Source organism: Pinus tabuliformis, chromosome 8, assembly GCF_031772625.1.
Source record: "Pinus tabuliformis cultivar Carrire ecotype Pingquan chromosome 8, CPIR1, whole genome shotgun sequence".
Taxonomy (NCBI): domain Eukaryota; kingdom Viridiplantae; phylum Streptophyta; class Pinopsida; order Pinales; family Pinaceae; genus Pinus; species Pinus tabuliformis.
Window position 1 is genome coordinate 455257853 of NC_142294.1, and position 26485 is coordinate 455284337.

General features: G+C 34.5%; 1 protein-coding gene across 1 annotated transcript; it reads left to right on the plus strand.

Moving 5' to 3' along the window:
- Window positions 1-228: 228 nt before the first annotated feature.
- On the plus strand, window positions 229-4292 carry LOC149236006 (two-component response regulator ARR2-like). Its single transcript, XM_089372298.1, has 5 exons — window positions 229-535; window positions 752-904; window positions 1084-1431; window positions 1585-1661; window positions 3436-4292. Exons 1-5 carry the CDS (start codon window positions 370-372, stop codon window positions 4201-4203), a joined length of 1512 nt encoding a protein of 503 aa, XP_089228424.1. The 5' UTR covers window positions 229-369; the 3' UTR covers window positions 4204-4292.
- The last annotated feature ends 22193 nt before the right edge of the window (window positions 4293-26485 follow it).

The window sequence follows — 26485 nt, forward strand, 5'->3', positions numbered from 1 at the left end:
GTGAAGTTGGCTGACATCGGGGTTGGGAATCGAAACAGGGCATGATATAGAGGTGGCCGAAGAAATCAATTTATTATTTATCGGAATGTCCGAGAGTTTGTACAAGGGTGCCACGTAAAAGCTGAGATCTGTATGAGATGGCTGCTTGACATTTGTCTGCATAAATTTATGAATGGGTGAAACATCGGTTTGTTATTTTGGTGAACTGGTTTTGCTATATAAGAAAACCCTATGGCCACCATTCGCTAAGGTTGTAGGGTGGTACGATAATTTCAATATTGATCTAATAAACCTTGTTATTTGCCTCGATTAGTGGAGAAACGCCACCATATTGCAGAGTCCAAGGGTTTCAGCGGAAGGTCTGTCGCCATGGCGGAGGATGATGATCACCATCAGAAGAGGAGATCAATGAAGAATTTTTCTCCTATCGATAAGGAGATTTTTTCTCCAATTGGACTCCATGTTTTGGTCGTGGATAACGACACTCATTTCCTAGCTGGCTTGGAGAGAATACTCAGAAAATGCCAATACAACGGTGAGTGCATTCTATACGTTTCTCATTCTCTGAATGTCTGCATTACTTTTCGTTGTCTGCCCCACTGTGACCAACTTTTTCACCAAAGCTACTGAGATTCAAGCTTTGAATTACGTGAAGGATCCTAAAACGATTTCAACTAATGGAATGGAACTCCAAATGACCGGTGGATTGAAGAGGTGTTAACGTGTGTTTTCTTGTTGTGATTTGGTCCAGTGACAACAAGTACGAGCGTTTCCCAAGCAATTTCTTTGGCAATGGAGAACAAGCGTTCATTTGATATCGTGATGAGCGAAGTATACTTTGTTGGCGAAGATGGCTTCAAAATCCTGGACGTTGTCGGTGTGGGATTAGGGTTGCCAGTAATAAGTGAGTATTGTGTGATTCAGTGAATAATGAATGGTTTTCTTTTTACTTAATAGAATTGTGTGATTCAGTGAATAATGAATGATTTTCTTTTTACTTAATTCCTCCTCCAAAGAAGCAGAACCAGCTTTCTTTGCTGCTTAATCCTCTGATTTCCAATTTTGGATGGAGATTGTGTGCAGTGATGTCTGTAAGTGGAGAAACGAATGTTGTGATGCGAGGCATAAAAGGCGGCGCGTGCAATTACTTGATAAAGCCTATCAGAACGGAGGAGGTTCGCACTTTATGGCAGCACGTGGTCCGAACACGTGGACGGCAATATCATCATGTTGTCAAGCTCAAGGACGGCCACGGAGACTCGTCCGAGAACGGGAGAGTGGCGGATTCGTCGGAGTCGACAACTTCTAAGAATGGAAAGCAGGGCAGTCAAATTATCAAAGACATAAGAGGCCTCAAGGAGATCCGCATGAATTGGACTCTGGAACTTCATCAGCAATTTCTGAATGCGGTCAATCAATCAGGAGCCGATAGTAATCCTTCCAAGCCCGTCGCAACGTTTTTTTCTAACAGAAATTCAAAGCAAATTGTAGACAGTTCTGAGGAAAGGATTAAGAGTAGGTAGTCTCTCGCACATTTTTAACTGGCCGTAACCATTGTCTGACAACGAGTTTTTGTTATAACAGAAGTGGTTCCGAAGATAATACTACAAATCATGGACGTTCCGGGCCTTACACGAGACAACGTTGCTAGCCATTTGCAGGTATGCTGGTTAATATCCTTAAGTCGATTGCGGATCCTGGAATGTTTTAGGATCTGAATTCATATGGTTTATTTTGGGATCTGAATTCATATGGTTACTTAACCCATTCAGTAGCCTAGCGACTTGTTTATAAGTGACACTCCCAGAAAAGTTTTCTGGGATCTAATTTCTCTGGGTTATTTTCGGATTTAATTTCTCTAGATTTTTTCCGGATCTAATTTCTCTCGGTTCTGGGATTCATTGATTTTCGGATCTAAATTCTCAGGGGATTCATCGAAATCAAACTTGATGAGTGGAATCTTCACAATCAAACTGCGCTGGTGTTTTTAGGGTTTTATCGCTGGTGTTTTTAGGGTTTTATGCGTTAGGGTTTTATCGCTGGTGTTTTTAGGGTTTTATGCGTCGAATAAGTGGGCTCTGCTGTTTTTAAATCTAATGTTTCTAGATTCCTCGATTCATTGATTTTCGGATCTAATTTCTCTTCTGGGGATTCATCGAAATCAAACTTGATAGGTGGAATCTTCACCATCAAAGTGCTATGGTGATTTTAGGGTTTTATGGGTGGAATAAGTGGGCCCTGCTGTTTTTAGGGTTTTATGGGTGGAATAAGTGGGCGCTAGTGTTTTTAGGGTTTTATGGGTGGAATAAGTGGGCTAGGGTGTTTATGAGTGGAATCTTCACATTCAAAGTGCGTTTGTGTTTTTGAGGGTTTTTTCACAATCAAAGCTGGCCCAGAGTGTTTCACTATCAAAATGGGCTCCGTAAGTGGGCTCAGGTGTTTACACCTGGGCTCGTTAAGTGGGCTCAGGTTAAGTGGGCTCAGTTGTTTATGGGTGTAATAAATGGGCTAGGCTGTTTATGGGTGGAATCTTCACAATCAAAGTGCTGGGGGGTTTGCCTTTTTGAGGGTGCTGAATCTATATATATGCAGTCAAAAAACCAATTTTTCACAATCAAAGTGGGCTCGGGTGTTTATGGTGAAATCTTCACAACCAAATCAATCAAAGTAGACCGGAGTTTTTGAGAGTGCTGAATCCATATATTTTTTTGCGGAGACATAAATCTGGAAATTTTATCCAACATAAATTTGCCAGAAATTCCAAAAAAATCTCACTTATGGACAACTCCATTCCACAACTCCATTCCAGGGGATTTCCTAGGATTTCCTAGAGCTTAATCCATGCATAAAAAGGCTATCAATGAATTCCCAAATCTCATTATGGACAACAACTCCATTCCAAAAGATTTCCTTGAGCTTAATCCATGCATAAAAGGGTTATCAATGAATTCCCAATATGAAATAGGCCAGAAATTCCAAAAAGTCTCACTTATTGATAACTCCATTCCATAAAATTTCCTGAGCTTAACCCTGTGCATAAGAAGATTATGCATGAAATCCCAATATGAAATAGGCATCAGGTTTGGGGTACTTGATAATTTTATGGGCAACTCCATTCCATAAAATCCAAAATCTCACTTATAAGCATCTCCATTCCATAGAATGCCCTGAGGTTAAGCTGATTGTCCTGAGGTGAACCTGATTGTCCCTTCAAAGAATAATCCAAAAGAACATCGCCCCTGCCCATCAGATGCCACCGAATATCCAAGGATCCACAATAGGATAATTGTCTGATCCCAGAATATTCCGGGATGCGGATACGGATGTCCGGTTAATTTTTACGCCTAACTTTTTATGAAGTCCTGTATCATAGAGCATACCTTTTATGAAGTACTGTATCATATAGCTAAGTTTGTGTTAACTTGATGTTCACAGAAATACCGACTCTACATGAAGCGTTTGCGTGGGATTATTCCGGAGCCACGCCCAGTCGCTTCGTTCCAGGCTAGCGGGCAGGGAAAATCCGGTGGCACTATGGAAATCCGACAAGGCGGTAAAACTAGTGCTGTATCACCATCGTCGTCATCAGGGTCGTCTTCTTGTCTAAAAGAAACTCATTTGCGCCGGCTAGAATTAGCTGGAAGAAACCTGGATCAGGCCACTGTGGAGTCTCTTGAGCAATTCCGATCGCAAGAGCAGGAGCAGAAACTGGCCGCCTCTAAATCGGGGCAAGTCCTGCCACAAGTTGTTGTTGCCGGCGCTGCATATCACGGGTCTGACGGCGTTCCCGAAGTCCGAGAAATGCGACCGAGTTTCCATGTGGGATGCATAAGAAAAAATATGCACAGGGGCTTCGCCAATAGAGCGAATCCAGTTGAAGATTTAGCAGCTTGGAGCTTCAATCCCAATCCCAATCTCAACCTTGTCGAGGATTTGCCCCATACCAAAAGCCCTCCGGATATTGTGGACCTTCCCATACATCTATCCGAACTCCAAAACCCTTCACCGACTTATGAAATCCTTAAAATAGACGCCGCCCACAATGTTGAAGAGGCCTGGCCTAGGGATGAACTTCATAAGATGTGTGTAGAAGATTTAACATTCAATAATTTTGTTGAAGAAGACACGGACTTCTCGGCTGCTGCTGCGCTTCTGTCACAATCAGAATATGGTGCGATGGTTAACGCAGATAGCGTTGAGTAGAACGATGAAATCACCATGAGAGACTTCCACATGCTACAACAACACACTGTTATTTGTGATGGTCGATAAAACTACAGCTGGTGAACGCACTGTTGTGAACTTACGTCTACCCGTAGCTGTAGCATGTACATAACAAAAATACTGTGTGTTCTGGAGTATGAAACATGCTTCCTGCCGGGATATTGTAGAACTGTTTACAGAATAGTAGAGACATTTGTTTGGCGTGAAATGATGTCTTAATTCGTTTCTTTGTGAATAGATATTCCTCGAAGATGGTTCTGTGACTTTTGCCCTCTAAACGCGAGTTGCAATTAGTTTAATCTATACTCTTAGATGTTACAACAGCTCGAGTTTTATGGAAGTGGAACGCAAAATTAACTTTACGTTTCATTTACTCTCAAATCTATTATGAATGTGCTTGTCTTGGCGTTGTGGTAAGATGCAAATCAACTTTACTTTTTATTTTTATTTGGTTTACTCTGTACTCTAAAATGCTGGAAATTGTATTTACTTTGGAATATAAGAGTCTCTAAATTAAGAGAATCATTTCGCTGAATCAAGCTTTATGTCATCAATTTAGAAATTGTAATTACTCTTGACTATAAGAGTTTCTAAATTTAGAGAATCATTTCACTCCTCCTAAATTTAGAGAATTATTTTACTGAATCAAGTTTTATATTTAGAGAATCATTTCACTGAATCAAGTTTTATGTCATCAATTTAGAAATTGTAATTACTCTTGTCTATAAAAATTGTAATTACTCTTGCCTATAAGAGTTTTTAAATTTAGAGAATTATTTCATTCTTTCTAAATTTAGAGAATCATTTCACTGAATCAAGTTTTATGTTATCAATTTAGAAATTGTAATTACTCTCACATATAAGAGTTTAAAGATTTTTTAAATTTAAAGAATCATTTCACTGAATCAAGTTCTATGTCATCAATTAAAGAACAACAACTAGTATTAATTGTGTGTGGAAATTGTAATTGGTCTTGCATATAAGAGTTTCTAAATTTAGAGAATCATTTCACTGAATCAAGTTTTATGTCATCAATTAAATAACAGCAACTCATGTTATTTTGTGTGTGATTTGAGAATCATTTCACTAAATCAAGTTTTATGACATCAATTAAAGAATAGCAACTCTCTGTTATTTTGTGTGTGGAAATTGTAATTGCTCTTGTATATAAGAATTGCTAGATTTAGTCAAGTTTTATGACATCAATTAAAGAATAGCAACTCTCTGTTATTTTGTGTGTGGAAATTGTAATTGCTCTTGTATATAAGAATTGCTAGATTTAGAGATTCATTTCACTGAATCAAGTTTTATGTCATCAATTGAAGAACATCAATTCATATTATTTTGCAATGTTCCACAGGGACTCGCCCCCACCCCTAGGGGTCTAGTTTCTTAGCTCCCCTGTGCTCCGGGGACTTGGGGGACGAGAAGGGGTCGGTTCCCCAAGCTCCCAAAAAAAGGGTACACAGGGGGACGTGCCAGGGGGACGTTTCCTTGTGCTGAGGGGTCGTTTCTGAAAAGGGGGTCGTGAGGGGTCGCGGGGGTCATGGGGGGGGACGTGGGGGTTCGAGGGGCCCAATTTTTTTAAATAAATTAGTTTTAATACTTTAGGGTTTCAATTCGTTTTCTTATAAATTTAATTAATTATTCGCCGTGGCCCCTCACTTCATTCGCAAGACGCTCCTAGTTCCTCTGCAGCAGAGAGGAATTGGTCCACATATAACTTCATCTACTCTATCAAGAGGAACAAGCTTACCTCTAAAAGAGCGGAGAAGTTAGTTGCTGTGCACAGTGCCCTACGTTCTGAGTATACGAAGACCCCTGAGTATTTGAAGGGACCAGCAACACGATGGGATGTTGATCTAGAGGATGATGCACAGGTAGATATGGAGAAGAGACTTGATGAGAGATAGATGGGGTTGGTTGGTGTGCCACTTAGCATGTTTGAGAATGCTAATGATTCAGATTCAAATGGTGATATGGTTAATCCTTATTTATTCATGCAGTAGCTAGATGCAGAGACTAACAGGGCATTACCTTGAGGCTTGAGCAAAATTATGCTTGTTTATCTTTCGATATGTTGATGTTCTTATGTTATTCTGACTCTATAAAATTTTGACTCTTGATGTATCAGACTTGACTTTTATAATTTTATGTCAATATTCATTGTTCAGTATTCAATGTTCATAGTAGGAAGTGGAACATCAATATGGTTTAAACTTTAATCATAATGTATGATGTATGATTATAAATTAGAATTTTATATTTATATGATATTAGATAATGATATTCATATCAATGATCATGCTTTGCAGCTTTTCAATTCAAACCCAATTGTCATAGTCGATTCAATTTATAAATTATATTTTATATTTATAAGCTTTTAAGACCTTGGCGTCCCATGTTTCCTAAAAATTGGCGGGGAGCTTTTGCATAGGCCGCTCCCGCGAATCCTCGCCCCCTCGTCCCGGAACCTTGGTGGAACATTGTTATTTTGTGTGTGATTTTTTTGTGTTATTTAGTACATTTTCTCATCTGCTTTTTTAACAAATTGATATCAGACCCGAACAAAAAAATATATAATCGGTGCTTCCTGCATGGCAGGAATTATTTCAAAAACCGACACAAAGTTGTCTATGTGACAACACGAGTCACATAGGTTAAGTCCATCTTATTTTCGTTCTAAGTCAAAGCTCAAGTGGAGGTTAGTGAAAATTATAAGGTGTGGTGCTTGGTTTATAAAAGTTTTTTTTATAAATAAAATATTATAAAAATATTCGTAATGTTTGAAAAGGAGTGAAGCTTATTAAAGTTTTTTTTTTTTTTTTTTTTTAAAAAGATGTGGTGGAAGGTGTTTTAACCACAAAAATTAAGGGTTTTTATATTAAGGTTTTTTATATTAAAGAGTTTGATTTATAAAAGGGTTTTTTAATTTAATTTTTTTTATATGGGAAAAATTTTTATGTTTATAAAAGGAGTTTTTTTTTAAAGCTATATAAAAAAGTAAGGGTTTTATTGATAAGAAAGCTTAGGGATTATTTTAGGGATAACAATTTTTGGTAAATATTGTGCTTTATGGAGTTGTATATTGAAAATCATATTTTTTTAGGGGGTGACATGGAAGATAGCCTCATGCAGTGAATATTGTGCTTTATGGAGTCGTATATTGAAAATCATATTTTTTTTAGGGGGTGACATGGAAAATAGCCTCATGCATTTAGGAAAGAAACTATAAGACAAAGGAAAGGCAACCATCATGGATCACAAAGCGCGACTGAAGAAGATTAAGAAAAGGAATAAAAAATGGGCAAAGATTGTTGTTGCGTTTAGAGAGGTTCATGTTGCAACCAAGGCATTGAAAATTCTTGCAGAAGGCAAAGAAGAGATCGAGTGTGATTGGTGTAACTTTGAGTTGCTAACTTTTCTTCAAGCTAAAGACTTAATTGAGCATTGTTCTAATAACCCATATGATGAAGTATGCAATGATTTGTCATTGAATTTTATAAAACTGACATTGGATGAGAAATGCTTGCGCAAGGTAGCAAACACTACAACTTCCAAGGAAGCGTGGAAGATCCTGGAAGAAAAATTTGGTGCAAGAGGGAGTAGCATATAGCAACAAGATGTGTCACAATTTGTTAAATCAACCACAAATCTGAGAGTAGATGAGTAAGACTCCGGGAAGACAACAAAGCTTAAAGAATCCCTCTCAAAAGTGGATAGTGGTCATGAAGACAATAAACTTGAAACCCATTATGCAGACATGCATATGGATGAACAAGATGCAAAAAAGATTGTAGAGGGAGAAGTTGAAGCCTCTACGTGTGAAACAGAGTAAGAGCATATAAATGCTCAGGGACTCCATTGTAATGTGGATGGAGTAGATGATGGTGAATCTCACTATGACGAAACACATGTGGATGATGATTGCAAAGTGTGATGTGAATTGGTGAATCTAACTGCGGCTAATGAATTTGGTGAAGTTAAAATTGTCAATGAACACATGCATTGTGGGATATCCCACCACACGGTGGATGAAGCGTATGGTAATGAAATTTGTGAAACAAGGATTGATCGTGGCAAGATGGTAAGCTTCATGTCTGATGAATAATTGAAGATTGAAGTTGCAACTGTAGCAACAAGATATGAAGCGGCTAGAAATATTCATGGAGCAGTATGTGATCTAGCAACAGTTGATGATCAAGAAGAGGATAAAGTGATTGATGAGAATATCCACTAACGGCATAATAGAGGAAGACAGTCTTAATGCAATGGAAAAGAAGGCATAGAAGGAAGAGCTAGAGCAAGAAGATCTTATTGTAGAGTATAATGAAGGTGTTTTTAACATTGATCTTGAGTGTGCAGATTATATGAAAAAAAAACAGTACCTGATGATGAAAGTGGAGAGAAGGACATGGAAGTTTCTGAAGAAGAAGAAGAAAGCATTAAAGCCATTTTTCATCAATGGAGTCAAGAAGAGATAATATTTTTCTATCAAGAAAAATGGCAGAAATAAAGTCAGGGATATGAAGCGCAAGAAGTAGTGCAAAGAACATAGTTTGAAGATGAAGAGTTATGGTAATAGTCCATGAGTGAAAAAATCCTTGAAGAGGAAGTTATAGAAGATCGACTTTGATCAAATTCAATACAAGCCAAAGAAACATTGCAACAACAACAGGTAAAGAAATATGGAGCCTATAGTAAGAACACACAACAGAGAATAAAGCAATTTTGAGGATATAGAATTTGGAAGAAGAGAACAATAAAATGCAAAATTGTGAAGTTTTGAGTCATTGTAAGCCTAGATGAGACGTAGACGAGCATGCATGTTTGAGTGATAATTGAGTCAATTTCTATTGTAAGCCTAGCAGACATAGTTGAGTCATATTGAGTTATGTTTGAGTTATGTTGATTCATATGGTCGTAATTAAGAGGGAGCGTTGGAAATTGTAATTACTCTCGCATGGAATCATTGGCTAAATTTGGAGTCAATTAACTGAATCAATTTTTGTGTAATCAATTGAAGAGATGCATCTCATGTTATTGTGTGTGTGAATTTTTGTGTTATTTTATGTCCTTCCTCCTTTGCCTTTACAACATAGAATGAATGTGCTTGTGTTGTTCATCTCTTGGCCTTGTTGGTAAGGTGCTACAAATGGTTCATTTGGAAGTTATGAATTTGAATGTTTTTTATGAGGCTGAATCTCTTGATTTATTGGGCCTAGCATGGTTAAACAAGAGAACCAAGACAGCCATAAAAGAATTTTTTTTGGAGGTTGAATCTCTTGATTTATTGGGTTCAACAAGATAGAATAAGAGAGAGATAAAGGGAGATTTTTTTTAATACTCTAACAATAAAACAACCATTCAAGAATATTGTACATCTTAATAATGAAAAGAAATTAAAAGTGAGGATATTATTTCCTATTAAGTATTTAAATATTTAAGTGATCTAGGACACATTAACCATATGACCTACTTATACATTTAGAAAATAAAACAAAAGATTTATGAAGTATAAAATATTATTATTATTATGAAATTCGAAATAATTTTAATAATATTTTTAATTAAACTATTATTATTATTTGATTTAGTTATTATTAAGTTTGTATTTTTTTTATAATAAAATTTCTTTGGATAAATAAAAAAATAAATTATTTTCATTATTTCAAAATAATAATAATAAGAATTATAATTGAAATAATAATAATAATAACAATAGTAATAGTAATGCCCATGGGCTTTGGATTGGTGAATGAGTGCAGACTCAAATCCCCATAGATACTTACGTACCAAATAATAATAATAATAATTATTATTATTATTATTACTACTATTATTATTGAAAATTATTTAAATATATATATATATATATATATATAATCTTTGCAAATTTTTAATTCATATGTTTTTAATTTTATTTAAAAAATATTAAAATATATATATATTCCTCCTCTCTATACATAATCTTTACCATTAATAATAATTTTTCATTTAAATTATTAAAAATTAATCTTCAAAATTAATTATATATATTTTTTTCTTATAATCGATTTGAAAAAAAAAAAAAATTAAAAACAAAATATCCGACTTCGTTATATCCGCTGTAAAAAAAAAGTTATTCAACGATATAATTATTAAATAATAATAATATAAACTTAGATGACATTTTAAGCATTATGTTTAAATTTATTTTTAATGGATATTGTAATATTAAAATTATTTAAAAAATTATTAGATATATAATTAAAAAATTAATTTTTTTTAATATAATTATATAATAATTTATAAAATATTAAATTGATGGTAAATAAATACTTCAAATTATCAAAATAAATATAATATATATAATAGCATGTATGGAAATTATGATTTTTCCTTTTGTATAAAAAAATACAAACAACGTTTTTATTAATTTATGATTAATAAAACGAAATTCTTTCACATTATTGTGTTCATTGGGAATAAAAGCTAATTTTAAAAAGTTTCATGTAACATTGAAATGTTTAAAAATTATATATATATATGTTTATTGTTATTTTATATAATAAACATATTATGTTATATAAATAAATTATTTTATATTTTGATGCGAGAATTAAGACATTAGAATTTAAAGATAGTTGTGTATTTTTATTTATAAATAAAGTATAAAAAGCTATATGAAATATAATATTTAAAAAATATAATGAAATTTAAAATAAATAAAAAAGATTAAGTAAATTATATTTTTTAAATGTTCTTTAGTGAATACAAATATTTTTAAATAAATATATAACAAATCACAATAATATATATTAAATTACATTTTATAGTATAAGAATAAAATATCACTGATTTTATAGGATAAAGACAAAATATCACTTTATAATACTAAAAATAAATAAAAGAAGTTTAAGTTGTATTAGATTTTTATAATAAATTATAATTAATGTAATAATAAATTTTAATATATAGACACAAAATGTTTCTTTAAAAATAAACATATTTTATAATATCAAAAGTAAATAAATAAAATTTTAATATTTTAATATTTCAAATTCAAAAAAACATTAAATTTCATGTTGCATTAATTATTAAAAGAAAAAATCTCAAACACTTCAGATAATTTTATCTAACCGATGTATAAGATATTTCTTAAAATTTAATAGATGAAATGAGTTCAAAAGTGACTTTCAATTCAATTTCGATATGCACCTACCTTCGATTGCCACCAAAAACCCTAAAAATAAATAAGTTGAATATTGCTTTCCCTACCTTTTCTATATGTCCTGTGATGTTTGACCCTGTGTTCTATTTTTTTCCATAGGGAAAAAATGTTGATATTATTTATGTAATAAAATCAATATATTTAGGTTCATGTCGATACAACATATATTTAAGGAAAGATACCAGAAATATAAAGTGTTGTGACAGGATTTATGTCAACATTAAAGTAAAACATAATCTAAAATAAAGATATAGGTAGAGCTTATTATCAATAATAGTCCATAAAAGTAACCAAGAGAAAAACATGTTCTCAAAAATCTCATATGTAAAAACTAGTATAATGATGAAAAGAAAAAGAAAGACACTGAAATCAGTGTCAAGGAAATGGCATGTGACTAGCATCCAACAAATCTCCATCTGCCCCAGTGAAATATAAAAGCCCTCCAATGGGTTGAGGAGTCGAAGCTTAGATAAAGCATCAATAATCTTGTTGTGTGCCCTATGTAGGTGTTGATAGGTAACCCACCTATAGAGAATCCCGAAAACATTTGATAAGTTGCAGTTGTAGATGTTGAAGAGAAATGTGTGAAGATCCCAAAACATGATTAATGATTGCTTGGGAATCTCCATATATGTTAATGTGTTGAATCTCTAGATAATTCACAAACCATAATAGGCCCCAAAGAACCATAGCCTCTGCCTTCATATTAACGTGTGTCTGTTATTATTCTAACCTATTGAAAATATTTATTTTGGATAATAGATAACATAATTATTGAATAGATATGTATATACTCTTTCTTCATTTAATTATCATATACTAGTAAATTTAAAATCTTCTTAACATTCTCATAAGCTCCTTTTAATTCTTAAGATTATTAAATTAATAAATAAAAAAATTAAAATTTATATAGGGTAACAACAACAACAACAACAACAACTACTAAAATTTTTGAACTGACAAGGAAGTATATTACCAATTAATAAGTATTTCATTGAAGTTTCAAAAGAGACGGCTCGAATGTAGCATCTATCTTGCGAATAAAATGTTTAGAACAATTTGATCGCGTGATCTATCTCTTTCTCGTCGTAATAAGTAGGTAGTGGTGCTATCGCAGTTCATTTTCTGATATCACAGTTCTTTTTATGATAGCCGGTCATATGTATGAGACCAATCGGAACATTAAGAAGAGTTTCTATATCAATTTTTTTTTAATTAATTTTTTATATATAATATTAATGTTTGAATGGTTTTTAATGTATTTTTTTGGAAGTCTTTTTGGTATAATTTTTCTAAAATCTGATATGAATTTATTGAAATTACAAGTTTGATGGGTAATCCCTGCACAATCAAATTGTCCTAGAGGATTTCAAGGTATCAAATCCACATATTAAATTAAAAAACCTGTTTAAATAACATAAATCAATATTTCACTTCAAAATTTTCCACCCAGCAAAATCCAAAAAATAACACTAAAAACAACTCCATTAAAATTTCAATATTACTATCTCGTTATAATCATATTTATAAACAAAATTATATTAATTTTAATATAAAATAATTAAATTATACAAATTTAAATATAATATTAGAAAAATATTTATTAAAATATAATTATTATATTTACCAATACAATCACATTAGTAAATATGATTAATATTATAAAACAAATAAATAATATATGGTAAAACTTATATTATATTATAAAACTTAAACAAGCCCCAAGGGTTAGCTCAATCGGTCAAGCCGGGGCCTCGCCAATGGGAGGTCACAGGGTCGAAACCCGAAAGCCCTTGGGGTTAGGTCTGTGATGGCCGAGGTGTGTGACCCCCTTCGGGTGGGGTCCACCCTAGAGACTTTCGATCCTGGACGTAGCGGACCACTGACCATGGTATCCGTAAACCAGAAGTGAAAAAAAAAAAAATTATAAAACTTAAACCTAATATTACTAAAACTAATATATTATATTATAAACTTTAATATTATTAAAATAATATTCACCCTAAAAATTAAACCCTACTATTTATTAACCCTCTACACATGACAAAATACATAAATACTAATTGTCTTTTCCAAAAAAAACAAGAACACAAAACTGCACTTACCGTCGCAACAGTCTTTTGCAATTAAATTCATTAAATTTAAAATTAGGTTTTCAAAAATGTTTAACTGTGTGACATTACTCAGAATATTTTAAATTAAAGTTTTAATTTCGCATTCTGTTTGATAGGTTTTGAAACTTTTTTTTTCGTTTATTAAATATTTATGTTTTTTAATTCAATTTAAGAATTTGAGCTTCTAACTTTATATTCGTCATCTATTAATTTATGATTTCTGTGGATTGCCATTATTATTTTAACAATAAATAAATCATGAAATCCAAATATCACTGTAACAAATGTTTTTGTACAGAAAACGCATTGAAATGGTTCATGATAGAACAAAGCAATTTATAACTTTAATTCACGTTACACAGCTCGAAGAAGATTATAGTTTTTTTTTTAAATACTCTTTTGGAATAAACATTTTTGTTATAAAATTGGAATCTTTACTCTTTCTTTTATCTGTATATTGAACTTAGAGGAGGTGTTTTGGTTTCGAACCTTTTTGGCTTCTATCTCTGGCAACACTTTTATTATTTCAGTGAAAAGAAGTCATATTTTCCTTGCTATTCCACTATATGGATGCAAGAATCCTTTAATATTTTTTTTATTTTTGTTTTAGCAAATTCCGGGCAAGTCCATTTATAAGATTTATTTCTTTTTAATTGCTTATAGGTTTTCATTATCCCATCTAGGGATTATTTTACATTACTCCAGATTTGTTATGTTGATTACCTATAGGGTAATAAATGTATAATTATTTCTTCGATGTTTACTAAGAATTGAACAATAGGGTTTTATTTTATGTAACAATATTGTGTTTATATACTATTCATTTTTTCTTTAATGGTACAAGACACCACATAGGATCTATCAGGGTTATGGCCTTACCTTCCTGTCCTCAAGTAAAACTTAACTCAGGGACTGACATCCGCATGGCAATCTTGTTAGAAGTGTCTAACTGTATTTTTTTTTGTGTGTTTGACTATACTTATCACAAGACTATCTACCATTCCATTCTGAGTAAAATTATAACACAAATATCTATATGTAAACTTATGTATTTTAACCCTGTGCATATATAATTAGCAACTCACATATATATTCATCATATTCATGTATAAATTACTAAAAAGAACACTCTTATTAGTGGTTTATTGCATCTTCTCCAGTTTCCTATATTCAATCAACATAATTCCTCTTATGCGAAAAACCTCTTACCAATCACTCACAACTTTACCTATCAAGTTAGAATCAAACTTTTCATAAAAATATTTTATTCATGTCTACACAACAATTTCATACAAGTATTCCAAGTGAGGGGGCTTCATGGTGGAGTCTACAATATAGTAAGTGATCTCCTCTACAAAATGAGTGTAACCTCCACCATGGGTGGCGATAATGTCTAGAATGTTGAGGAGAATGACAACTTTCAAGCATATGGGTGCCTTTATAACTTCCTTGGTGACTTTACCACTAATCAACCACCTTCCCGCGCAACATTCTTCCATCGTTCTTCACCTTCCAACTACCTTCACCTGTGATAATCCAATGCTAAACAACCTCCAATCATCTAACATATAATCCAATGGCGCAGAGTGATGACAAGTGGGTGAGAGGAAAGTTCTTCTCAAAGGGAACACTTTACGATGTAATTATGCTTCCATTGTGAGGCCCATCAATAAGCTACTAAAAAAAAGATGAAAATTTTGAATGGATAGAAGACACATAGAGGACATTTGGAAACATTAAATCAACAATTTCCTCTGCCTCACTAATTATTATCCCTAATTACACAAAATACATCATTGTATACACTTTTCTGTATGAATAAATGATATACACCTTTCTGTATGAATAAATGATAGTTAGAGTCTAGGCCTAAAGAAGTAAGATAAAAGAAGAGCATCTTATTTCTCTTATTTGGAAGTCATTATAAGAACATGAGTCGAATTATTCTCTCATGGAAAGGCAAGTCTATGCCCTGATCAAATCTATTCCATATTTTAGAAGCTATATTTTAACATTTTGTGTGATAGATTATATATAATATCCACGAGTTAAGATGATGCTAATATAAAAACTTAGAAAACGGAGGTGGGATAATTGGTTTGAAAAAATTCAAGAATATTATATTGAGATAAAACCTCCAAAGGCTATCAAAGGATAAGGAATATGTAAATTGATAAGAGGGCTTGAAGTAGTCAATATTGAATGCTACAATGAAGTTGGTCAAGATGAATTGTTATCAAAATTTGAATGGTTGATTCAAATTGTATCATTATATTGTTTTCCATCCATCTCGATGCATTTAGAGTGGAAAAGAGTGGAGGAATCAGCTCACGTGATCGTTTTTACCGGTGTGACCCAGTTTGGTGAAAAGGGTTTCAAACCTTCTGAGGGAGTTTTGAGACATGAAACGATTTTTTTGGGTGTAAAACATTTCCACTTCAACGCAACACCTTTTAAAGCTATTCTATACACAGATACCTTCCCAACGAATGCAGGAAGCCTGTCAATCAAAGTCTGTATGCAAACATTATGTCACTCAGAGGCTGACCTTCCTATTTTCACACCTATATTTCGAGAGGATCTCGCATCAGCCCCCATTATTCATGGAAAAAGGGCTAGCCATGTGTTTGTGATGTAAAAGACTCTATAATATTTTATTTTGTAACTCTAGTTCAGAGTTGATGTAGTCAAACTTAACCAATAGTAGGCTATCGGGCTGTGTTATAACCAGGCCACTAGGAGGAAGAGGCATTCCATTCTTTCGAGATCATTTTGTTCCATAGCTGAGAAAAGATAGCCAGGAGAGATATGAGATAGAGAACACAGAGAGTATTTGTGCACTGTACCAGCCTATGGGCCACAAGAATTACTTCTTTGTACCTAGAGCCATATTTCTAGATAGAGAAAGAGAGCGAGGCGACCTCACCTTCCAGCTGGGTTTTCTCCCAAAAGGGTTTCCCAAAGAGCATATCTTATGTCTTGTGTGTGTGTGCTTATTTTTTTGTTCTCTACTTTTCTGCATAATTTCCATTCACATGCATGCACTAATTATAGTTAAAACCACAAATCTTAAAGTTTAATAAATTGTAATACTGTAGATTTTTCAGAGTTTTAATATAATATTATTCGATTTGTTGTGATGAACTGTCCAGTGGCGTATCCACGACAGTGTATAGATCATTTGGTATCATAGAAGGTTTCTTTAGGTATTTTGTGGATATTGCAGGGATCTAGATCAGCGGGGCCAAAATCGTAAAACCCTAATCATGGCTGACGAATCTGTAAAAAAACCTTGTGATCCTACAGAGGTGAGGTTTTTGCGGCTCAAACAGGGAGTCGCGAATATAAACTGAAATGTAAACCTCCTCATGGCAGCCCTAAATAATAAGCTAGGGATATTTCGAGAAGATGGGGGTTTGCATGCAAAGGAAAAATCTCAACAGGAATCAAAAGATTAGGGAGAAACAGAGAACCAATTGAAGAAAGAACCCGAAAAGGATCAACCTAGTTCGAGTGTCGTGAATCAATCCATGTTGAAAGTGGAAGTGAAAATCGATATAAAGACGTAACATGGTGAGATCGATGCTCTGAAGCTGAACCATAGGTTTCAACAACTAGAAGTTTATTTCAGTGTCCATTACATCGAGGAAGGGAAAAAGATATCATCCATGCAATTGAAATTAGACGGCAATGCACTGACTTGGTGGGAGAGCCACACATAAACCCTAAGGTTGGAGGGAGAACCTCCAGTGACTAAGTGGGATGATTTCAAAACCTGCATTAAGTCATAGTTTTATCCCATTCGGTACGTGGAGGGCCAGTGGATCTGGTGGCATTACTTTAGGAAAACGTCGGGCCAAAGCGTGCAGGAGTACACCACAAAATTAAGAAAGATAGCTATAATACTAGGTATCTCTCCAAAGAGCCTAGATGTAATCCTCAAGTATTTGGGGGATTTGCATTGCCATCTATGTGAGAAAGTGATGTTGTTCAAGCCCAATTCGGTGGATGAGGCTTGTGTACAATCACAATACCTAGAGAACATAGGCCTGAAAAGAGCGCAATCAAGTGGATCAAAGAAAAAGGAGTAACATAAAGCTTCTAAGGAGGAGAAGAAGAAGCAAAAAGGAGGAAAACATAAAAGGACGAAAGCCACAACACACCAGTGAAAATATCCTAGAAACCACTCCAACATTGATGGCCATATGGAGGAGAAGTGTAACACCCCCTCCCAGGTCTACCCAAAGTAACCATGCCAACAGGGGTAAAGATGAGGAGATATGCTACTATGATCAAATTCGACCTCCTATGTCACCTTAGGGAAGTGGAATCAACGAAACTATTGTCGCCTTCTGAAAAAAGAGTTCCAATTGTACAAAGAGGGTGAAAGAACATAGAATTTGGAAGCCATATTCTAGAACACAAAAGACTGTAAATATAAATCGTACCCCCTTCAGTGAATAGTGCTCAGGATAAGCTTTCCAACGTTATGTGGAAATCCAAAAATGGACTCCTGGATCACAAGTTAGAATAGATTGAAGCTACCCATTGATCGTTAAAAAACAAAGAGAAAAGGACCAAGGGTAAGGCTCATTGCAAATCGCAATCGAAGTTTACTAAAGTAGAAGTAGGGGAAGACAATGAAATCTATGATCAATGATCGCCGATATTGTAAATTGCAAAATGGAGTCCTATATCAGCAGGCTCGTGCATCAGAGGTCATAGTCATGTCACAGATCGTAATCGAAGTTTTGACAAAGCAGCAGTAGGAGAGGGCACAACGAACTTGCGATCAACAATTTCCGATATAGGCAATCGGCAATCGGAGGTCCATGGCCCATAGTCTATCGATGATCGGAGGTCTTGGTAGCAATGAATGAGTAGGCAATTGACATTTCAGGGTGAATCAGCATATTGACGATTGCAAGTATCAGAGGGTACAACCAAATATGGCATCATGAAACCGCTGAAGGCTGATGACATTAAAATTGCCGAGATTCTGGCCTCTAGCATTAAAGCATTTAGGAGGGATAATCACACTTAACAAAGGAAATTAGTTGTAAAACCATAGAAGGACAAGCCTTTTCTCTCTCCTCCAATAGGCCACGCGGCAAAATACTATTGGTCCCAATAAACCCACATTGTAGCTGATGTCATCATGATGCAGAAGTATGGAGGACAAATTGCATGAGGATCTGGCATTTTTAGGGGTCCTATGGGGGCATATTTAGGTGACATGTGTCACCACTCACAAGGTGAGCGCCAAAGGATGATGTCATCTTGCAGATCGACGATTGGAGGATAAGGAAAATCGTTGTATCAAGTTTAAACCTCCTATTTAAAAAAATTCGATTAAGGGGCTTCGATAAGGGGGCTAGCCGATGGTCACGGGAAGAGAAAAGAACCAAGAGCTGAGTAGGACAAGCAATCTCGCATATCGGTGATCACAAGTGTCAAAGTGAGAAAACAAAGGTGATATTATGAAATTTCCAATTGTGATATCCTGGGTGGGCCCAATCCCGCATATCGACGATCACAAGTGTCAAAGTAAGAAAACAAAGGAGATATTATGAAATGGCTTATTGCGATATCCCGGGTGGGCCCAATTGATGTTTTGGTGGTCACAAGCTATAGAAGGCGCAAATCCTCCCTTATCCTTTTCCAAGTGAGCCAAACTACATTGCACATCAGAGATCGCAATGTTGAGGATGAGGCACCAAAGGCGAAGCATCAGAAATCACCAATATGTGGGATTCCATGTAACAAAGGAAAAAGACCCCCAGAAGGGGAATCTAAAGGCCCTAGCGCTCGAGCACTAAGTGCCCTCAGTCACATGATGCAGAAGGGGCTAAACCATATCAAAATGCCTCATCCTGTAAGGACCTTTAATTGGAAATCCTAATGTGATAACTTTGCGATAAAGTAATGCAAAACTTTAAAGGAGATGCAACATTCAAAATCGGCATGGGCTGACCTAGTAAGGCCCCTTGTGACATGAAACCGGGGTCAATGTTGACAGAGTAAATGAAAGAATGGAATTAACTTTATACTAAAAAACAGTATCCTAAATTCCATTTGTGACTCTACCCATACTAAATCGCATACTACCATAACACTATACCCATGTATAACTTTTAAAATATGAAAAAATAAAATGAGATGTTATTTTTCCGGTGAGCTTTACGGTTTTTACCGAGAGCCCACCTACAGGAGCCCATGGCCTAACTGAAATAACCAATTTGAAGTGGTATATATACACCCCTTGGGTAGGCCTCATTGATACAAGAAGAAGTATATTGACATTATACTCGATTTCTCCCAAATCAAGTATGCTTTTCCTATGCCTCTTGTACTCCCAGTCTCTAGGAAACACTGGTTTCCTTTACATAGATGTTCAACATCCTTATCTAGCATCTACTTGTACCTATTAGAGAGGTTGTCTGCTTGGCTCAGGTTAGACAGATCTGGAGGAAGCCTTTTTCAATGCCATTGGCTTGGATCATGTTGTATCTTTCCTGTACTTACTATTGTTAATCAATAAAGAAGCTCATTTCTTGTTCCCAATATATGTTTTCATCTTATGAATGATAGTTTATATTTTTACATATGATGATCTAACATATTAATATGTATGCACATTGAATTATATATTATGTATATGCTTCTGTGACTTTTTTGTAGGTCTGCACATCTTGGTAGAAGTGGAGGGTTTGGACCCTATGGGAACATCTTCAAACATAGGATCTCCAGGTATGTCTCCAAATCCATGTTTGATAATTCATATGTTTGGCATTCTTGTATGAGTTCTCTTTATTGATTATCTTATCTTGCTTCGTTGAGGCTTTCAACCCTTTCCTTTTGGAAGTTTTCCTGCAAACACCAGTGATAAAGCTGAGGATGTTGAGGATGCAGAAGTCTTGAAGAGGTACCTGATTTTGCAGAAATTTTAGGATGTATTTCCAATAGATATTTCAGTGTTTCCACCTCACAGGGAAGTGGACTTTTCTATTGAGTTGGTACTAGGAGTATCACTAGCATCAAAGGCACCTTACAGGATGTGTACTCCATAGCTAGTATAATTGAAGTTGTAATTGAAGGAAATGCTTACCAAGGGATACATTAGGCGAAGCGTATTTCCTTGGGGTGCACCAGTGTTGTTTATAAAGAAGAAGGATGGTACTCTTACGTTATGTATTGATTACACGCAGCCGAACAATGTAGCCGTCAAGAACAAGTACCCTTTGCCAAGGATCGATGACTTGTTTTACCAGTTGAAGGGAGCATTAGTGTTCTTGAAGATTGATTTAAGATCAAGATACCATCAAGTATGCATCAAAGAAGAGGAAAAATATAAGACTGATTTCTGGACCATGTATTGGCATTATGAGTTTGTTGTGATTCCTTTTGGTTTGACTAATGCTCCAACTACTTTCATGTGTTTGATGAATAGTGTGTTATGTCCTTATTTGGAAAGGTTTGTGATTGTATTCATTGATAATATATTTATATATTCTAAGAAAGTGGAAGAGCATGTAGAACACTTAGTAGCAATATTGAGATTGCTAAGAGAGCATCAATTGTATACCAAGCTTAGTAAGTGTAGTTTCTTACAGAAAGAGGTACATTACTTGAACATGTTGTTTCCAAGGAAGGCATAACAGTGGATCTGAAAAAGATCAGATCTATCATGGAATGGGCAGCTCCTAGGAATGCTGATGATGTAAAATCATTCATGGGGTTAATAGGTTACTACAAGAAGTTCAAAAGGAAATAAATTTAAATGGATAGAGGAATGTGCAGCTAGTTTTGAATAGTTCAAGAAGTTGCTTACAAATGCTCCATTTCTAAAGATTACAAATCCAGATAAAGAGTTTGTGGTATGTAAACATGTTTGCAAGAAAGGACTTGGTGGAATCCTAATGCAGGAGGGGCAAGTGGTATGTCATAAATCAAGGAAATTGAATGAGCATAGATAGAATTATGTGACTCATGTTCTTGAGTTGGCAACGATCATTCATGCATTGAATATGTGGAGGCACTATCTTCTTAGCAATATGTTTGTGTTAATGAGTGATCAAAATGGGCTAAGATACTTATTTCACCAAGCTAATTTGAATTCCAAGCAAGCTAGATGGTTGGCCACATTCAGTGAGTTTGGCTTCGAGATCAAGTACATCGAGGGAAAGGAGAACAAGGTTGTTGATGCTCTTAGCAGAAGAGTGCAGGTAAATCACATTGCAACTATGAGTTCATATGGGATAGATTTATAGGATTAGATCTTACAAGCAGGGAAAAAGGATGGGAGGTATAGGGAGCTTAAGCACATGTTATAGTAACAAGGCACAGGTGATAAGGATGTGGATTATCATCTCACAAAGAATGATTTGGTGAGATTTAAGAACATGATCTATGTGTTGGACAACCTAACAAAATCACAATAATATATATTAAAACACATTGTATAACATAACAACAAAATATCACTTTGTAGTATTTTAGAAAAATGAAAAAAGATTAAAATATATCATATTTTTATAATAAATTACAATTAATATGATAATAAATTTTAATATATAACCGCAAAATATTTCTTCAGACATTCATAAAAAATAAACATGTTAAAAAAAATTATAATATTTTAATATTCCAAATCTAAAAAAACTTATTAAATTTCATAATGCACTAATTCTCAAGGAAAAAAATCAACCCTTAAAATCATTTAATATAACCGATGTATAAGATATTTCATAAAGATGAAATGTGACCGACTACCCATTCAATTTCGGTATGCACTTACCTTCGCCTCCCACCAAAAACCCCTAAAAATAAATAAGTTGAATATTGCTTTCCTCACCCATTCACCCATACGGAAAACATTGTAACAGAAGTACGTGTGATGTTTCACCCTTTTCTCTTCTTATATTTGGCCTTTCATTATTTTGACCTTGTGCCCTTCTTATATTTTGCCTTTTATTATTTTGACCTATTGAAAATATTTTAGATAATCAATAGTGTGATTAAACTAAATGGATATTTATGTATTTTTCTTTCATTTAGTTATATACATGTTAATTGAAAATCTATACAGGATTTAAATATAAAAATATTAGATAATAACAACAAAATTCAAATTTCTTAATTAACGAGGTAGTATAGCATATGAACAAGTATTAAGTATTTCATTGAAATTTCAAAAAAGAGACAACTCGAATCTATTTTAGAAATAAAATGTCAAATTTCTTAATTAACGAGGTAGTATAGCATATGAACAATTATTAAGTATTTCATTGAAATTTCAAAAAAGAGACAACTCGAATCTATTTTAGAAATAAAATGTATGTTTGGAACAATTTGATCAGATGAGATTTCTCTTTCTAGTCCTAATAAGTAGGTAGGGATTGGTGCTTATCATTTGGCTATAGTAGTTCTTTCTCTGATTGTCTATCATATGTATAAGATAATTGGTACATTTAGAGGAGCTCTCATTTCAATTATTCTTAATTTTTTGGGTCAAGTTATATTATTAAAATTTTAATATTATTATATAATTATCATTATATTTGATGATAAATTGCACAACCATATTAGTAAATGTGGTTGATATGCTTTATAAACATATATAAAACACATAAATAATATCTTGTAAAACTTATATTATATCATAAAATTAAATATAATATTATTAAAACTAAGACTAATATTATTAAAGCTAATCTAATGGATGAAAAATGGTAAAATCATAGGAAAAAGGTATTGAGCACATGTTGAAAATATGTCAATTTAGGCACTCGTCATATAGTCAACATGGGAAAACAAATGATGACAGAGTTGTACCAAAAAAATGATGTTGTAATGTGTTGAAGAATGAATGATGCCATAATGTGAGAGACAATAATGACATCACAATGTGATGAACAAAAATAATGTCGTAATGTCATAAATAATAAATGGCATAGCAATGTGATGAACAACAAATGATGTCGCAATGAGATGACCAACAAACAACTTCTCAATGTGACAATGAACAGATATCATTGCAACGTCACAAACAACAAATAATGTTACAAAGTATTGAACAACAAATGTCATCACCACGTGACAAACAATAAATCATATCATAAGGTGATGATCTACAAATTATATCACAATTGAACATTGTAATGCAACAAACAAAACGATTATCAACAATGTTTAACTAAGTTAACCATGATTGACCCTTGCTTCACCATGGTCAAACCATGTCCAATAATTCTCTTTGTGGTCAAAATGGTTAACCGTGGCCAACATGGTTGAGCATGGTTAACCAAACTCAACATGGAGCCCATGGTCAGTTATGGTTGAACACAATCATCTATAGATAAACACAAAAGACCTTGATCAACCATGTTCACCCATAGTCAACAACATGCTAACCAAAGTCAACTATGTTCAACCAAGCTATTGCTAATCATTGTTAGTCGTGGTTCACCATTAACAACCATGTTTGGCTGAGATCAAACATGGTCAAACAAACTCAACCATTGTAAAAAGTGGTTAAACATTATTATCCATGTTCAACCATAGTCAACCTCAATTTTCCATAATCAACTATGGTTAACCATAGTCGACCTTAGTCTATCATGATCAACCATGGTCACCTTGGGTCAATCATAGTCAAGCTTGGACAATTGTTATTAACCCATGCTCAAACATGCTTGACGTGGTCAACCATTGTAAGAATGGTTGAAAATGGCCAACAACAGTCACCATGGTTGTGATGGTCAACAAATGGTCAGTTTCAACTCATATGGTCAATTTTTAAGATTTTGTTGTCAATAGTCAATTATAGGTCAGCATGGTCAACCAAGGTCAGCATTGTCAACCAAGGTCACCATGGTCCACCATGGTTAGCATATTTAACTATAGTCAACTATGCATCAACATGGTTAGTATGGCCAACTATAGGTCAACATGGTCAACTATGGTCACTATACATTAACTGTAGGTCAACATGAACAACCAACATCACCATGGTCAACCAAAGCCAATAATGTTCATCCATTATCAACATCGACAAGCATAATCTATCCTGAAGAACTAGGGTAAGCCATGGCCAGATTTGGCAAAACCATGTTCACCCATGGTTAACATGGTCAAATACTAGTCATCATGGCCTACCATAGTTAGCCATGGTGAACCATTATGAATAATGATTAAACATGGACAAACATGGTCAATCATAATCTATCATAATCAATTATAGTTAGATGTGGACAACCATGGTTTTCCATAACTAACTATATGTTAACCATAATAAACACCCCTCAAACATGATTTGTACATATTTAACCATTATCAACCATAGTCACCCATGGTACACTAATCCTCCCAATTCATGTCAACCCTCAACTAGCACAACCATATTAGTCAATTTTGCCGATATACACCCGTCAATGCCATTTTCCACCAAAACATTCTATGTATGACAATAACAATCATCCACCTATAACGACTAGATTTATTACTATAATTATGCTAGTTACAAAAATTTACAACCCACTTATTGGAATAAAAATCATCCACCTATATCGACTACATTTATTAGTATAATTATGCTAGTTACAAAAATTTACAACCCGCTTATTGGAATAAAAAGAATGCATCGTTCAAGGGAGTGATGCGTCCAACCTGTGGATCCACAGGTGAAAAAGAGAAATCACATAGCCGCTAAATGGTGGGCTTAACAATAACATGAACCACGCGCATCTACTCATATGGAAGGCAGAACCCAACTGTCCTTCTTAACAGGTCACTGCTACATACACCGTTTGCGGAGTAGCCAGGAGCTTATTTGTAGGCTGCCATAGCAGTCTGTATGTCATGGAGCGACATCTGTTACGCGTTGTGGCATCACTCAAACGACTTCCACTCTTATCATTACACTACAGGGAATAACTGGCCATGGATGAGCTACAACAAAATCTTACGTACTTCAAAAGCGTTTGCAAGACAATAGGAATTTCCCATGTTCAGGGCTCCGATGTAGGTCTGCGGACACGTGCAATGTCGAGAGATGATATTGGGTGCATGATAATTTGTCCCCATGGTTTATAGGAAACATGGTGATTACTAGTGACGTGAAGTTAACTGACATTGGGGTTGGGAATCGAAAGAGGCCAGGAGGTAGAGGTGGCGGAAGAAACTAATTTATTATTTATAGGAATGTCCAAAAGTTTGTATAAGGGTGGCACATGATGTTGAAATAATAATTTCAACTGCAACGCCAAAACCGTCATGGGATTTGTTAGCTCTGTTTTCTTTTTTCTTTTCTTTGCGCTGTGATCTTATCATTATCGCAAATCGCATCCACACCCTGTTGCCTTCGTTACGCCCTGTGTTTTCTACCAATTGTGATTCTGCGATGCGATCCGATCACAAATCGCAAATCACACCCATATGTTAGTGCTTCACTTTTCTCTTTCGCCGACGCGACATTGTGATGCAATCCAAATCGCAAATCACATATCCCAACTTCTTCAAACTAATCTCAGTCGTCCGATTAGATCAACGGTTGTGTACAAGCCAAAACCATAAATTGCTTAACGTGAAGTGGAAGTTTCGTTGACCGTCGTTTTTGTCAATAAAGTAATTTAAATGAAATTTACTCCGGTTGGTAGAACATAGGTAAAGTCTTTAATTTTATTGTTTTTCATTTTTCACGGGAGTATGGCACAGTAAAGCATGTAATGTCCTGTTTATTGTTTATGGAACATGAAATGTAAGATTAGATGAAGTAGTGCATGTTTATTAGTGCAGACACAGCAGTGTAAATTTTAAGAGGAGAGACAGAGTAATTTTTTTTTTTTTTTTGTGGAACTGAAGTGTTCCTGTTGTAATCCCTCTGGAAGAGGAAGACCCTTTTGTAACAGGCAGTTTTATAATGAACATAAGTTTC